We start from the raw sequence: 15,477 nt of genomic DNA on the forward strand, positions 1-15,477 counted from the left end.
GCCGGGACCGGGACCCGCGCCGGGACCGGGACCCGCCGCCGCCGCCCCCCCCCCCCCAGCCCCGCGATTCCCGTTCCACCGCCTTAAAGCCCCGGGATACCGGGAGGAGGAGGAGGAGGAGCCACCGACGCCCCCCCTGTCGAGGGGGGGGACCGACCCCTCTCCGCCACTACCGGGGCGCAGGCCCGCGCCTCCCCCCTGTTGTCTCCCCCATTTTAACCCACCCCAGTGCATTCCCCCTCCTCCTCTGCTCCCTCCTCATCCTCACCGAGGCCCTATACCCTCATCCAAAAATTTATTGGCTCTTTTGCTCTAAAATGCCCCATAAAAGCATCGGGGCCGCGGCTGGGAGTGATTAAGCCCTTTTGGGTGGGTTTTGGGTTTCAGAGCCATAAATTCCGCCCCCCCCCTCCACATTCCCGCTGCCCTTTCCCGGTACAAATAGCTCCGGGATTTCGGCCGCTCGTAAAAATCCCGGGATGCCGCACACGCAGGTGAGGCCCGGCTGGCGACGCCGCGTCCGGATTATCCGGCTGGTTTGGGGCTGGGGGATGCCGAATTTGCTCTCCGGAGACTTGATTCGGCAGCCCCACAGCCCCAGTCCCGTCGGGTGTCCCCATGGATATGTCGCTGGGATCGGGGACATGGTGAGGTCACGGGGGTCACGGCGGTAATGAACCTGCGGACGGTGCCGGGGGAGGGGGGGCCGGTGGGAGCACACGGAGCCGGGTTGGGGGAGCAGGTGCAGGGGGATCCGGCAGCGCCGATGCCAGGATTATGGAAGTGGGGAGGGGGCGGGAGGGAAAGGGCGGGGTGGGGGGGGGATTTTTCCAATCTTGCTGACAAAGGCAGAACGCGATCTCCCGGCTGGAAATCGGAGTTTGACAAATTCAACCTTGAAATTTCCCAGCAGCCGGAGCAATTAAAGGCCGGCGGGTGGGGGGGGGTGGGGAGGGGGCTCGGTTTAGGAGAGGGACACGGGGCCCCTCGCACGGCGGCGTGCCGGGCACAGCGGCGTTTGCACGGATTCCTCGCACGCGGCTTTTGTCCTCTCCGCAGGGCGCGGGGAGATGGCGGAGCTGCCGTGGCCGCACGTGCCGCCGGCTCTCACCGGGGAATGGAGCCCATCCCGGGATGCAAGCGATCTGGGACCCCCTCTCCCACCCTCCCACGGGAGCTGCCAGTGCTCCTGCACTCGGATGGACCCCTGTGAGCCCAGTCCCTTCCAGCAGCACCCCTGCCATGAGGCCACCGTGCCGGCCACGAGGCCCTGGGCAGTCCCGGTGAGCAGGGAATGGGGGTCGCAGCCGTTCCCAGGAGCCCCAACCCTTCCTGGGGATCCCAGCCCCATGGGGAGGCCGTGGTCTCGGTCCTGGCTTAATGCTCTGGGACACACACACTGGGAAATCTCTTCTTGGGGTGATTCCATGTTCTTGTGGTGATGGGGAATTGCGGCCGCCCACCCGCTGAGCAAACCCCTCTGGAACGCTCCGGCTCCTCCGGGGCCAGCGGGATCTCGGCAGCGACTCCTGGGCTAGGGATGTGGGAGGGCTCTCACCGGGCTGTGATACGGGAATCTACAGGAACCCGGCAGATCTCCAGCGGTGGTGCTCACCCTGATGGATGGGATGTCACCCTCACCCCATTGCCCCCCCTCTCATCCAGCCCCCCATTATCCCCACCCGTTGCTCTTCAGCAGTTGTGGTGAATCCCCGGGCCCAGGGATGTTCCCAGATCATGGTGCTGGCACCTCCTTCCTTCCCTTAGTTGCCACTCGTGCCCCGAGGTGGCCAGTGTGACATTGTCGGGGTGGGCTGAGCCCCCCACACCCTGCCCGACCCCTCCGGCTTCCCCCCGGTGTGGGAAGTGGCGGCTCCAGCTGCCGGGAAGACAGGATGGGAAACGCTTTTTACCCCAAACCAGGGTGGGAACAAAACGAGCCCTCGGGGGTTTTGCAGGAACACTGGAGCTTCCTGCGGATCCGGGACAGTGCCCGGCGCTGGGCGGGTGCCCGTGGCCCGAGGGGACACCCTGTGTGGCACTGACAGCCTCCGCCTTTGTCTCACTCCTCCACCCCGGGGAGTCTCTGGAGGGGTCCTGGAGGTCTGGGACCTCGGCTCCCAGCCACTTCCCAGCCCCTCACGCCCCATCCCCGCCAGGAGCAGCACCGGGGCACACGCGTGTTTGTGTGTGTGTGTGTGTGTGTGTGTGTGTTCGCGAGTGTCCACGTGTGAGAGGGGATGTGTGTGCACGAGGATGTGATCCACGTGTGAGGGGCAGTGAGGGGCTGTTGGTGCTGGAGCTGGGGCTGCTGCCGTGTCCCCCCACCCAGCATCCCTCATCTTGGGGGGGCTGCCGTGTCTCCAAGCACCGGCAGCTCCGGGTATTCCCCCACCCGGTGCCGCACACCTCCGCCAGCTGCCGGGAGTGGAGTGCCAGGCACGGGGTGCTGGGGTGCCAGGACCGCTGTGCCAAGGGTCCGGGAGCGTGGTGTCAGGAGTAGGGTGCTGGGGTGCTAGCTCAATGCCGGGGATGACACAATTCGGGGTGCGGTGCCTCCGTAACTCGCCTCCCCCGCCCCGCGCCGCCGTGATCCATTATTTATCGGCTTCATCCCAATATTGAGCCGCAGCGCTCCGTAACGCGATTAGGGCCGCGGCCCCGCGCGGCCCCGGCACATGGAAATCGCTGGCAAATGAATTTTCCTTTAATAAGGGAACAGCTCGGTGCGGAATTAAAGTGTAAGGAGCGGCGGCAGCGCCGGGGGGGTGCCGGGAGCCCCCACGCGCCGGGGGACGGGACCCCAGCAATTACTGGCAATAAATCCTGACCCTGTGGTGGGCTGGGACCCCAGCAAAGCCGGGAATAATGGGATTACACCTGGCTCCGGTGAATGGGGATGGATGTGTCGGGAGTCAGGGGAGCCAGGGGAGACGGGGATCCCTCCCTGGAGCTGTTGGCAAATCATCGATTCATTAACACGAGCAGCATCGCCCCCCGGGCTCCGGGGGAGGGCTGAGCAGAACCACGGCACGGGGGGAGCATGGGGGAACGGGATGGGGTTGGGGTGGAGACTGGGATATGGGCATGGGGACAGTGCAGAACTACGGACACACGGGGCCCTGCACATGTCTCCAGTGCCCCCACACCCGTGTCTGTTTGTGTGGGCACAACCTCCCCCGCAGGCTCCTCGTAGCCGTGGGTGGGGGCACAGCTGTGTGCAGGCGTGTGCAGGTGTGCAGAGGAGTGTGCAGGTGTGTGTAGTTGTGTCTAGGTGTGCACGGAGGGTTCACGGACACACCAGCTCACATCCAGCGCCGCCACACGCGTGTGCAGGCATGAATGCCAGTGCCAAGGACCGGCCAGGGTCAGCGGGTCTCACCAGCCCCGGCCCCAGCTGCCGCACACTCCCGGAATCCCCTGCTCGCTCCGGGGCCTCCATTTGTGCCTGGGCCAAACTCCAGCCAAATGGGCCGTGGGCGGGGGGGGGGGGGGTTGCATTTCAAAGGCTCCTGCTGCAGCAAACGCCGCTGCCCCCCCGCCGGGCTCTCGGCCGCCCACGCCCCCTGACCCCCACACGGCACGGCCGGGATGGGGGGCACTCCCCGTCCCCTGCCCCAGCAGAGGGACCCGCTGGGACCCCCCCCTGGGGTCGGGGTCCGTCCAGAGTTGACCTGCGGCTGTGGTGGGCGGGAGCAGGCTGGGCTGTTGGGATGTGGGATCCCCAGTCCGCCGTGGGGCAGAGCCGTGGCGCGGGGCCGTGTGCCCTCTGCCCAGAGAGCGGGGGTCTCCGTACTGGGAGAAGGGGGGCAGCAACCGGGATGGGGCGGCTGGAGAGGGTGGGGGGCTCCGAATGCCTCCGGTGGGTGCCCGGCGTGGGGCACCCCGAGCCTCCCCGTGGCACCGGGACCCCTGGGAGACCTGCTGTGAGCAGCGGGACGGTGAAGGGTGCCGCGGCGGGGCCGAGGCGGCGGCGGGGCCATGAGGATTCAATTAGGGCTGAGCGCGGGGGACTCGGCTCGGAAATGGCCCGTCTGGGCGTTGACAGCCCGGCCCCCGCCCAAGATGAACGACCCCCGGATTAAAGCGCAGAGGGGTGACAGGGGCACCTGAGCAGGGAGGGGGCTGGGGCGGCTGCGGGGGGTGGGACCCCGCCTTTGGCACGGCCACGGGGCCACTGAATAGCCGGGAGGGGGTCCCCAATGAGGGGACCTGGCTGGGGACGCCTCGAGCACAGTGTGCCCACAGCCCCTCACTGCCGCAGTGGTGGCAGCAGAATGGGGGCAGCGCGGGGGTCCTACGGGACTCTGCCATGCGTAGGATTGAAGGCGGGGGGGGAGCACACGCCCCTGTCATCCCGCAGGACCCCGAGGGGGCCCGTCCGTCGCTGCGAGCACGGCGCAGGGCTCGGGGGATCGATGGCCGCGCGGGTCACCGCTGCCATTAACCCCGGCGAGGCAGCGCCCCGAGGTTAATTAAAAAGTGAAGTGCAACGAAACGCGGCGGCGGCGGGGGGTGACAGCGGTGATGGGGCCTGACAGCAGCGGGGGTGACAGCGGCAGGGAATGGTGGGGGTGGCACTTGTACGGGCAGCGGGCACGGTGGGTGCTGCAGGGGACATTGTCGAGCGCAGCCGGCAGCAGGGGCTGTCACACCGGGAATGGGGGTGAGGGACAGTGGGGGGGCAGGTGGCACCCGGAGTGTCCCCGTGTCACACGTGCTGCCTGGCAGACCCGGGTAGGAGGAAGAAGAGGCGTCGCAGAGGAAGCCCCATCCTTCCTCCTCCTCCCACCCCAGCGCTATTCTTAGCCCCGGTCTGTCCTGCATCCTCCCTGCCTGGCGGGGTCCGGCCCTGCGCCCCACGGGAGTTTCGGGGTGGGACAACAGAGGGACCTCAAGTGGGGACATCCCCATGGGGACCCCGTCCCTCTCCGGGCCTCGCTCCCCGCCCCCCAGCCACCACCGTAACTTTAGACCCGACAGCTGCTCCGTGCCGGCCGCCTGCAGTCCCCACGGGCCCCGCAGTCCCCATGGCCCCCATGACACATCCCCCATGGCACGACAACACTGGGTGTCCCCATTTCCGAGGGGTTGGAAGGGGGGGGTCTCTGCTCTCCTGAAGCTGGGGCAAGAAGAGGGAGATGATGCCCACCTTGCTGTGGGGAGAGGGGATGGCACATGGCGTCCTCTGGATGCGGGCAGGGAGGTGGCACATGGCACCCATCCCGGAACGGGAAGCGTGATGACTGTGTCACCCCCATCACAGAGACCTCGGGGCCATTGCCTGTCCCTGGGTCTCGAGGACATGTCTCTGGGTTTAGGGATCAGGGGACAGAACCCCATCGGGTTTGGGGACTGAGAATGGCCCTGGCTGGGGAAGGGGCTGCGCGGTGCCCGTGGTGACTGAGCCCGTGGTGACCCCGCGTGGCGGGACCCTCGCGGTGAGGCGGGCACGGCGGGGTCAGCGGCGCATTCCTGCTCCCGCGGGGCGATCCGGTTACCGGCCGGCCCAGCCCCGGCCCCGGCCCCGGCCCCGCCATTAATCTTCCCGGGTGTCCTTTGGAATTTGCCGCTCAAGGCCCCGGGGGGTGTGGGGGTCCGGGGGGTGTAGGAAGAGCGGGGGGGATGGATGGTGATGCGGATGGGATGAGCTGGAGATGGGGATACAATGGGGATCTAGATACAATGGGGATGGGATGGACACAGGGATGGGGATGGAGATGGGTTGAGATGGAGATGGGGAGGGAACAGACCACGGTTCACCCCTCCAGGAGCACCCCCTTCTCGTGCTGGGCTCCCCCACTTCTCTCCAGCCCCTGTCCCACGGCAGGAGCCCAGTGCTGGCATCAGAGCTGTGAGATGATGGCGGCAGGTCCCCTCCCTGCAGGTCTCCTCCCTGCCAGGATCACGTGCAATTATCCAGCAGACGGAGACGCGGCGTTGCAATAACCCACCCAATTGTTTTAGGGATCAGGGGACCGGTGGGCGATAGCCGTGGCAGAAACCCCCCTCCCCCCGGTTGGAGAGGGGCTCTGGGGACATTCCCCAGCCTCTTCTCCACCGTGGCACCTCGGCATCCACACCGACACGGCCGTGACAGGGGCTCAGACCTGCCTGGTACAGCCGAGACCCCCTGTACTGGGATCTGAGCAGAGTTTGGGGGCTTGAGCTGCTCCTGGGGCGCCAGCTGTATCCCTGCCCATGGAGAGGGGGCCGGGAGCGCTGTCCTGCTGGCAACGGAGCCGCCGGCCCCATGGGATGAAGGGTTTCCTGCGAGGAAGGTGGGACAGGGAGGGAAAGACAATAAACCCCAGGAAATGCTGGGAATAGCAGAGGGAACAGCCGTGCCGTCAGCGCTGGGCCTGGACGGAAGCCTCGGGGCGCTGGGGGCAGCCAGACAGGAGTGGAGGGACCATCCAAAGCCCTGGCACATCAACTGGGCTGTCGTGGGCACTTCCATGTGTGATTTGCCCCAAATCCTAACCCTGGGGTTATCCACATCCCATTATACCATCAGGAGTCAGTAGGGATGGGGTATCCATGGGGAAGGGACCACTGTGATGTCCATCCTGATGGTCCCACAGGGGTTCAGTGAGTCCTTGCCCTGCCCTGGCAGGTCCCAATTGAAGGTGGGCTCAGTGGGAGCCCCTTGTCAGGCTGTGGCCCTGGGCATGCAGACGTTGAACCCCTGAGTTGGGTAATTTATGGCTGGGAAGCACCGGCACAGAGGGGTTGGGACAAACCTGCCAGGAAACACTGACTTCAAAGGGTGGAACAATGGCGGGATGGCGAGCGCCACTGCGTTGGGACACACAGGGCACTGGGGGCCCTGGGGTGGCACTGGCACCCACACCACTGCACTGGCACCCACACTCTGGCACCAACATCCACACCGTGGCATTGACATCCACTTTGTGGCACCAGGACTCACATTGTGGCACTGGGATCCACGCCACAGCACCAGGACCCATACCATGGCACTGGCTCCATGACACTGTCACTGGTTTGCTGTGACAGCACGGCACTTGCATCCATGTTGGGGCACCTGCACCAGCCTGGCCCCGGGGACCAGGCTGCCATCCCCCAGAGCACCCAGACCTGCCCTCTGTGCCCACCTGTACCCCATGTGTGCATTCCCTGTGCATTCCATGTCCCATCCTATATCCCATGTCCCCATCCCATGTCCCACCCATGCAGAACCACAGGCACTGGAGCCTCCTCCTCACATTCCCATCTCTCTGATTCCGGTGGGGCGTGCCAGGGCCTTGGCCCTGCAGTGCATCCCCCCACCCGTGTGGACACGCAGGATGCCTGGAGGGCAGGGGGTGGGGGGGGGGGGGGCTGCAGCCACCGGACAAAGGCTTGGAGGAAACTCTGGCCAGCCAAAATAAACCGGGAGATGTGAAGGGGTTGCCTTGATCGCGCTCCTACGGCCCCACTACTCCTCGCACCCGTGCCAAGAGGGGCTGGTGGCGCTCGGTGCCCCTTTCACTGGGCACATTCGCCCTGTCACCACCCAGCAGCTCAGACTGGGTGTCCAGGGAACCGGGCAGTCCGGAAACGCTGGTGGCAGGGTTGGACGCCACGGCTTGGTGCCACAAGTGCTCCCATCACCAGCATGGCTACTCTGAGCAATCCCTGGGGTCCTCCAGGTGGCTGCAGCGGGTGTTGGGGTCCCGGGGGCGGCACTTTCCCAGGCCCTGCTGTGACCCCTCTGTCCGCAGGAAGGTGCCCACCCCCCGGCCCCCCTTCCCATGCCGGCGGGCATCCCGGTGCCAGCGCCGGTGCCCACATCCTCAGGAAGCAGGCAGGAAGCACAGGCCCAGGGAGGGCAGTGGAGGTGAGGAGGGCACAGGGAGGGCTTGGAGGGAGCTCAGCGTGGGCCCGTCAGAACCCCCTGCGTCATTTAGAGTCACTCAGGCGGTGACAGAAATTAAATTGCGTTTGGATTTTCTCATCAGCCTCATCCCGGCACTTTGTTACAGGGAAGGTCCCTGCGCTGGTGCGATGGCTCATTCCCGTTGTGACAGCTCATTCCCGTTGTGACAGCCGCGTGCCCGTGCTGCGTGCCACTGGGCATGGAGTGGGATGGGATGGGATGGGATGGGATGGGATGGGATGGGATGGGATGGGATGGGATGGGATGGGATGGGATGGGATGGGATGGGATGGGATGGCAGGTCAGGATGTGGGGCAATACTATGCACACTTGTCCCCACGGTGCCCACCCAGCCCATTCCAGTGCCCCCCACGTTCCAGGACGCCAGGCATGACCCCTCACCCAGCAATGGGGTGTGAAGGTGCTGAGGGTTCATCTGTCTCTGTCAGGGCAGAGACGGTGTTGCCGGAGCATGGCAGGGACAGTGCAACCGGGGGGTTCTGCACAGCCAGGGGGGCTCAGCAGCCCGGGGTGCACTGCCTGTGCCCACCTCCAGCTCAGGACAGCAGCTGGGGGTGAGCGGGACTCCCAGAGAGGGAATCCATGGCGCTGGTGGGTTTTGTGGGGTTTTGGAGGGGGCTGGGGATGATCCCCAGTGAGGGGCAGGGGTAGGGGAGTGTGGAGTAGGAGGGGGGAGTGCTTGGGGACACTGGCATAGGAGGGAGGGGTGATGCTGTGCCCCCATTGTCCCCCACCTGGCACAGGAGATGCAGGGCTATGGAGGGTGGGGACCTTGAGGATTATCTCTGTGGGGTCCCTCCCACAAACCCACCCCCCCCAGTACTGCACCTGCAGCCCCCTGGCACACCCCTGTGACACCATGGGTGGGTCCCTTCACCTCTCACCCCACATCTGAGCCCTGGGACCCTCCAGTCTGTGGGTGTCACCATTCCCAGTGGGACCCCTGGGGGTCCTACATAGCCAAGGAACAGTTAGGGGTCCTGTCCCCCTGGTCACATGGGTTCATGCCATATCCAGATCCTCTCGGGCAGGGCTGGGGACCCCCGAGAGCCCCCCAGGTTAAGAACAGGGGGATGGGGGCTCAGGTTTCCCTCTCTGCCGGGCTGGAGTCGGGGGCCATTAGACCCCTCGGAGCATGACGGGGCGGGGGGACATCAAAGTTGCCTTGAGCTTGACCGCGCCTCGGGGGTACTGGAACATCCCCCCAGTACCTGCCCCTGCCCCGCTGGATCCCCCAACCCTCATCTCCCCCCCCCTCTCTGGGGCAGCCCCCGTGGGCGCTGGGGCCAGGCCGTGGGCGGAGGGCTCATTTACCAACGTCAGCCCCGCAGTTGGTTTGAATTAAGCTCCTCTGGGGCCGGCGCTGATAAGGGAGGGGGTGCAGGGCTGGGGGGGGCGTGGGGGCGTCCGGGGCGCTTCCTGCTCTGCCGTCTGTAACTGGCTGCCAGAGCCGCTGCTGACAGACAGAGGGACAGCCCCCGGCATCCGTCCATCCATCCACCTACACGCCCACTCCGCCACAGGCCGCCCCCGTTTGGACCCCCGTCCTGCACCCGCAGCCCTCCAGCCCTGTTTGGGATCCCCATCCTGCACCTCCACTCCTCCAGCCCTGGCTGGCACTCCCATGCTGCACCCACAGCCCTCCGGTGCCAGTTGGGATCCCTGTCCCACCCCCTTCCAGCCATGCATCCTCATTTAGAATCCCCCACCCGATCTTCTGATCCCATTTGGGACCCCCATTCTGCACCCCCACCCCTCCAGCCTCGGCTGGGACCCCAGCCTTACACCACAAGCCCTGTGGCCGTTTAGAACACCCATCCTGCTCCCCCACAACTCCAGCCTTTTTTGGGACACCCATCCCATGCCCCAAACCCTCTGTCCCTACTCGGAACTCCCACCTCACACCCCAAACCCTCCAGACCTACTGAGATCCTCCTCCAGTCCTATTTGGGACCCCCATCCCACAACCCCGCCCTCCCTCTCCTGTTGGGACCCTAATCCTGCACCCCTCCACCCTCATTTGGAGCCCCCATTCCGCGCACCCACCCATCCGTCCAGCCTCATTTGGGACCCCCATGTCCGGCTGGCCCTACAGCCCCCGCGTTTCCCTTCGTCCTTGTGGGGGCTTTGGGCAAGCGAGCTCGGCCGCCCTCCGCCCGGTGAGCGATGGCCGACAGCTGGGCCGGGCCGGGCCGTAACCGGATCCCCCGGCAGCGGCGGCGGTGCGGGGATTCCGGCTCGGGGCACCAAAAGCAGAGCTCAGTGCGGGGCCGGGGATGAAGGGCGGGCCACGGCGCGTCCCCCCCGTCGTGGGCAAGGGGCACCCGATGTCACATCCACCCAAGGTCGGTGGGTCCTGGACCATGCCCACCACAGGATAGGACACCCGGTTCTGGGGGCGAGGATGGAGGGGTGATCCCCGACAGCCGCCCGGCACTGGCACCACCGTGCCGGGAGGATGGAGCGTGGTTAGGTTCGGGGGGCTTTGAGCCCCGTGCCGCAGCCAGGGCCCCTCCGGAGCGGCGTTCCCGGGATCACCGGGATCACTGGGATCCGGCACCTGTTCCTCCCGTAGTAGCCCCAGCCCCACGGACACCCCCGCCCCCGGGACCCCCCCGCCCGCAGCTGTGCCAGTGGCTGCCGCGCACGGATCCAGATGGCGGAATATTGTCCCGGGCTAATTAGGGCCGCGCAGGGCAGGGGGGGCTGCGATGTTTCCACCTTCCCCCGGCAATCAAAGGGCCGATGACTTTATTACGACTCATTATGTGGAGGTAGGGGGGGCCGGAGGGGCGGGACACACACCAGGCAGCCGTGACGGGATGGATGTGGGGAGTGCCTGAACTGCACTGCGTTCCCCAGGGGGGCTGTGAGACCCCCTAGCATGGTGGGGAAATGGGGAGGGGGCTGCATAGCCCCACTGCCCGCAGTGCATCCCCAAACTCCCCGTGACTCGGCCCCCCATCACCGACTCCCCACATGCAGCCCCCCCCCAGCTCCGGGAGCTGCTGGTGCAGAGGGGACCCTCCTGAGACCCCCAGAGCAGCCCCCAGCCCCCCCAGACAAAGAAAGGACTCAAGGGAGCTTTTTCCACAATTTTATTCCAAAAATAAATTCGAAGCGGGGTATAAATTACGGGGTGTGGAGGGGGTGGGAGCAGGGCTGCAATGGGGGGGCAGCACCCACCCCCCACCCCTACCTCCTCTTGTCTTTGATGCTGTAGTGCAGCAGGAGGGGCGCAGGCTGTGGGGTGAGGCGGGGGGAGGTCAGGGCTGGGGGGATTCCAGCCAAGGACCCCCCCTTGGAGCAGAGACTCCAGACCCCATGGCAGGGATCCCAAATCTCAGCCCAGGGACCTCCCAGTCCATGACCCCCAGCCCAAGATCCCCTCGGGGCAGACACCCCAAACCTCTGCCCAGAAGTGCCCTGGTACAGGGATCCCCAATCCCCTCATTCTACGGGGCTGCACCCTGAACTTGGCCAACCCCTTTGGGGACTCCCCCACTGCCTGACCCATGCAAGGGCCAGGGACCTCCCCAGATCACCACTGCAGCCACTGACATTAAAGATCCTCAATCCCCCAACCCCACACTGCCCTGAACCACTCCCAGAAAGTGACTCCATCCCCCACGCCTCACTGGGTGAACCCCAAAATCAGAGGTTGCCATCCCTTATAATGGACGCACACCTTGCCGAACCAGCGTGAGAGCCAGAGCTGCTTCATTGTCATGTGGTCAGGGAGGGGCTCATTGTCAAATAGGATCTGCACCTGTATGGGGAGGCTGCATCAGGAGGGCCAGGACACTCCTGGGGGTGGGGAACCCCCCGGGGGGGGCTGGGGACCTCCACTCACGTGCTGCAGTGACAGCCCCAGCCGGTGGCACAGGACCCTCCGCAGGTGTCGGATCTGCGCCCGCACCGAGCACCTCACGTATTTCTGCTGTGAGGGGTAGAACGGGCTGGGGGGCTGTGGAGACTCCAGGGACCCCACACCCCCCTTAGGGATGCCACACACCCCTGGCAGGGCCAGGGTGAGAGCTGGGGGTCAGGGGTGGGGACTGCAGGGATCCCCACTCACCTGCAGCACAACCTTGCTCTTGTCCTTGCTGGAGCTATGATGAGAAGAGAAAGGGACACACGTCCAGGGTCTCAGCGACGGGAGGCCATGCCCAGTGTCCCCTCCCCACCACATTGAGGGGCTGCAGCCCCCCCAGACTCACCTCAGCTTCTCCAGGCAGAGCGAGACGTGCTCATCATAGCGGAAATAGTGGGCGCGCGAGTGGTCAAAGGTGCTGTAGGGGAGCCCCATGGGGTCACCTCCCACCGTGTCTGGGGACATAGGTGGCACTGTCAGCTCCCTGTGCCCCAGACACCACCCAGCACTGCAGCTGGCTGCCCCCCAAGCCCCCCTGTCCCACCGTCACCGCTGGGCTGCGTCACCCGGTCAAGGCCACGGGACTGGTAGAACTCCCGAATTCGCTTCTCCTCACCTGCAAGGGACAGGTGGCTCAGGGACACACCTGGGCCCATTGCCACTGAGGGCGGTCCCTGGCTGTCCTCCCACTGCACCACCACCACAGACCCTATCCCTATCCCTATCCCTATCCCTATCCCTATCCCTATCCCTATCCCTATCCCTATCCCTCTCTCTCCCTTTGAATATCCCTGTCCCCATCCCTCTCTCTCCCTCTCCAAATCCCTGTCCCCATCCCTTGTTCTCTCCCTCTCCATATCCCTGTCCCCATCCCTCTCTCCCTGTCCCCATCCCTCTCTCCCTGTCCCCACCCCTCTCTCTCTCTCTCTCTCTCTCTCTCTCTCTCTCTCTCCCTGCCCATATCTCCATCCCTCTCTTCCTCTCCAAATCCCCATTCCTGTCCCCATCCCTTTCTCCCCCTCCCTATCCCCATCCCCATGTCCCCTGTACTGTGCTGCAGGTGACGCCCCCTGAGGCCCCTCATGTCCCCTGTGCCCCCCATACTGTGCTGCAGGCCGGGCACCAGCTTGTACACAATGTCCTGCATGACCCGGTCCAGTTTGAGGTTGAGCAGCGGCTGCGTCTCGTGGATCTTGGTGTTGCACATGGGGCAGTACTTGCTGGTCTGCAGGTACTTCACGATGCAGCTCTTGCAGACTGGGGACAGGGACAGGTATGGGAGATGTGGTAGAGCTGGGATCACACCCCCACAGGACTCACAGCCCACCCCCAAGCCCCCCACTCAGGAGGGGACACTCACAGGTGTGCAGGCACTCGGTGATGGTGGTGGCATCGATGAAGTACCCGGCGCACAGGAAACACACGATGTGCTCGTTCAGCTCCTTCATCTTTACCTTCACCTCCTCCTGTGGGGACACCTCACTGTCACCCGGAGCATCCCAAGACCACCCTCACCTGCCATCCTAAGACTCCTCTCATCCTTTACCTGGAACCCATTAGCCCAAGGAGCTTCTCTTGCCATTCCCTAAATATGCCAGAAAAGGGGATTTTGGGGGGTTGCATCTCTTGTTTTGCTTTAATATGCCAGAAAACAGACACTGAGTGGCCTGCTAAAATATGTCAAAAAATGGGATTTCTTAGGGATTGCCCCGTCTTCCATTGTTACAACAGAAAATGAGATTTTGAGAAGCTGCCCTCACTGTCACAGGGGGGCCACTCCTCCTATTTTCTCTTATTATGCCAGAAAACAGGACCTGGGGGGGGGGCTATGCCTCCTGTCTTCCATTATTATGGCAAAACACGGGATTTTGGGGTGCTGCACCACCTTGTCTTGCCTTAACATTCTAGAAATCAAGACTGACCACTCTGTACTCCATTATTACGCCATAAAACGGGTTTTGGACAGGGATGGATACCGTATTTTGCCTTATTGTCTCAGAAAATGGGCTTTTGGGGGGTGTCTGGGGACACCCCCTGCTCAACCATTGACCACGCCCCCTCCCATGACCACGCCCCTTCCCATGGCCACGCCTTCCCGCACCGCCCCTCGGTCTCACAGCGCCCCCCAGCGGCGCCACCGCGGCATCTCCCGTCCCCGCCCACGCTGGCCCCCGGTGTCGCCGCCACCGCCGCCTCCCGGTGCCTCCCGCCCGCCCGGTATGGCCGCTCGCCTCGTTCCGCAGCGGGTCCATCTTGTAGACGGCCTGGAGCTGGTTCCGCAGCCGCATGGCGATGGCCATCGGGCCCCCCTGAGGAGGCGACGCCATCTTAGAGCCGCCTCCGCCTGTGGCCTCGCGCACTTCCGGGTTCGGGGCGGGGCGGCGGAGAACGGAGGGACTACAACTCCTACTGTGCCCCGCACGTCTCGAGTCGCGGCGGGCAGCGCAAGCTCTGCCCTGCGCTGACCCTTTATCACGACCCACGGGGAGAGGCTCGGTATCCCGAGACCCTTCGACCTCGTTTGTGACCGGGAGACCCGCCGGGAGCCGCCGCCACCGGACCCGCCGCGTTTCGGGGAGGGTGTTCCCATCACTGACCAATAGCGAGAGGGCGCGCTCTTGACGGACAGCAGCATCCACCAATAAGAGAGGGCGCTGCGTGCGCGTACTGCTGCGGAGTGCCGCCAGAGGGCAGCAGAGCAACGCGGGGGAACGGGGCGGGGGGGGGGGGGGGGGGGGGCAGAGGGAGTGCGGGGGGCACCGGAGGGAACCGGGAGGACACCGGGAGGACGGGGATCTGAGGGGGTCTGAAGGCGTCGAGGGGGCACGAGGGGGACGAGAAGTCTGCATGGGACTCGGGGCACATGCGGGGAACTCAAGGGGGGTGGGTTAGGGTGGGTCCGTGGGGTGAGGGAGGTCTGGGGGTGCTCAAAGGGTCCGAGAGGATTCGGGAGGGAACACGGGAGTGTCCCGACTGGGACACAGGGTGAACTGCGGCGGGGAGTGCAGAGCTGGGCTCAGGGATGCAGTGGCACAGGCAGAATTGGGGTACGGAGGTGCTGGCAGGATCGGGATGCTGGCCCCGGCAGTTTGGGGTACCGGGGCACTTCGGGGTGCCAGGGTGCTCGCAATTCGGGGTGCTGGAGTTCAGGCAGGGCTGAGGTTCTGGGGTGTTGCTGGGGTACCGGCGTGCTGACAGTCGAGTGTCGCGCTGCTGTTGGTGCTGGCATTTGGGGTATCCGGTGCTGGCAGTTCGGGGTGTCGGGTGCTGAAGTGCTGGTAGTTCGGGGTGCCAGCGGACCAGCCCGCGGCCCCACCCGGCGCAGCTGGAGCCATGCTAATGAAGGTTTGGCTCAGGGGAAACGGCAGCCACGCTAATGCGGAGCCGAGCCGAGTTCCCCAAGGCCCCGCACAGCCCCCCACGGCTCCTCACGGACTGTGCGACCCCACCCGGACACCAGACCGGCCGGCGGGGAAGGCTGGTACATGCCAGGGAGTGTGAGCGGGCAGAGGAGCACGGCGCGACCCCAGAACAGGGGCTGGCACCCACCACCCCTTGATGGAGCACTTGGCACACGGCCACGCTGCCAGCCCTGCAGCTCCGCACGGGCTGCCACGGCCAGTGCGGGTTTGGGGCTACTGGATGCGTGCCGGTCATTGTCATGGTCCTGGGCATGATCCTGGCCCCGGTCCCGGTTCGGATG

General features: G+C 65.2%; 1 protein-coding gene across 4 annotated transcripts; it reads right to left on the reverse strand.

Annotated features, from left to right (window-relative positions):
- Positions 1-10,983: 10,983 nt before the first annotated feature.
- Positions 10,984-14,321, reverse strand: PCGF1 (polycomb group ring finger 1). Of its 4 annotated transcripts, none has more exons than XM_062493265.1 (9): positions 14,006-14,321; positions 13,135-13,240; positions 12,879-13,031; positions 12,319-12,390; positions 12,121-12,229; positions 11,979-12,012; positions 11,754-11,837; positions 11,589-11,669; positions 10,984-11,143 (listed from the first exon to the last, which is right to left on the reverse strand). In XM_062493265.1, exons 1-9 carry the CDS (start codon positions 14,099-14,101, stop codon positions 11,096-11,098), a joined length of 783 nt encoding a protein of 260 aa, XP_062349249.1. In that variant the 5' UTR covers positions 14,102-14,321; the 3' UTR covers positions 10,984-11,095. The 4 variants fall into 4 exon arrangements, with proteins under 4 accessions (XP_062349249.1, XP_062349247.1, XP_062349248.1 ...); XM_062493263.1 differs by having other exon boundaries at positions 11,754-11,840; XM_062493264.1 differs by having other exon boundaries at positions 11,754-11,840; positions 12,121-12,247.
- Between the last annotated feature and the right edge of the window lie 1,156 nt (positions 14,322-15,477).

The sequence above is a fragment of the Cinclus cinclus genome, chromosome 5 (genome assembly GCF_963662255.1).
Source record: "Cinclus cinclus chromosome 5, bCinCin1.1, whole genome shotgun sequence".
In the NCBI taxonomy this organism is placed as follows: Eukaryota; Metazoa; Chordata; class Aves; order Passeriformes; family Cinclidae; genus Cinclus; species Cinclus cinclus.

What these genes read in the sequence shown, in the direction of transcription:
- PCGF1 (XM_062493264.1), bottom strand. Translation starts at nt 14,101, where the DNA reads ATGGCGTCGCCTCCTCAGGGGGGCCCGATGGCCATCGCCATGCGGCTG. An exon ending in TGGACCCGCTGCGGAACGAG is followed by an intron (nt 13,241 to 14,005) that starts GCGAGCGGCCAT and finishes GTGTCCCCACAG; the next exon opens with GAGGAGGTGAAGGTAAAGAT. An exon ending in GGTGCCCGGCCTGCAGCACA is followed by an intron (nt 12,391 to 12,878) that starts GTATGGGGGGCA and finishes TGTCCCTTGCAG; the next exon opens with GTGAGGAGAAGCGAATTCGG.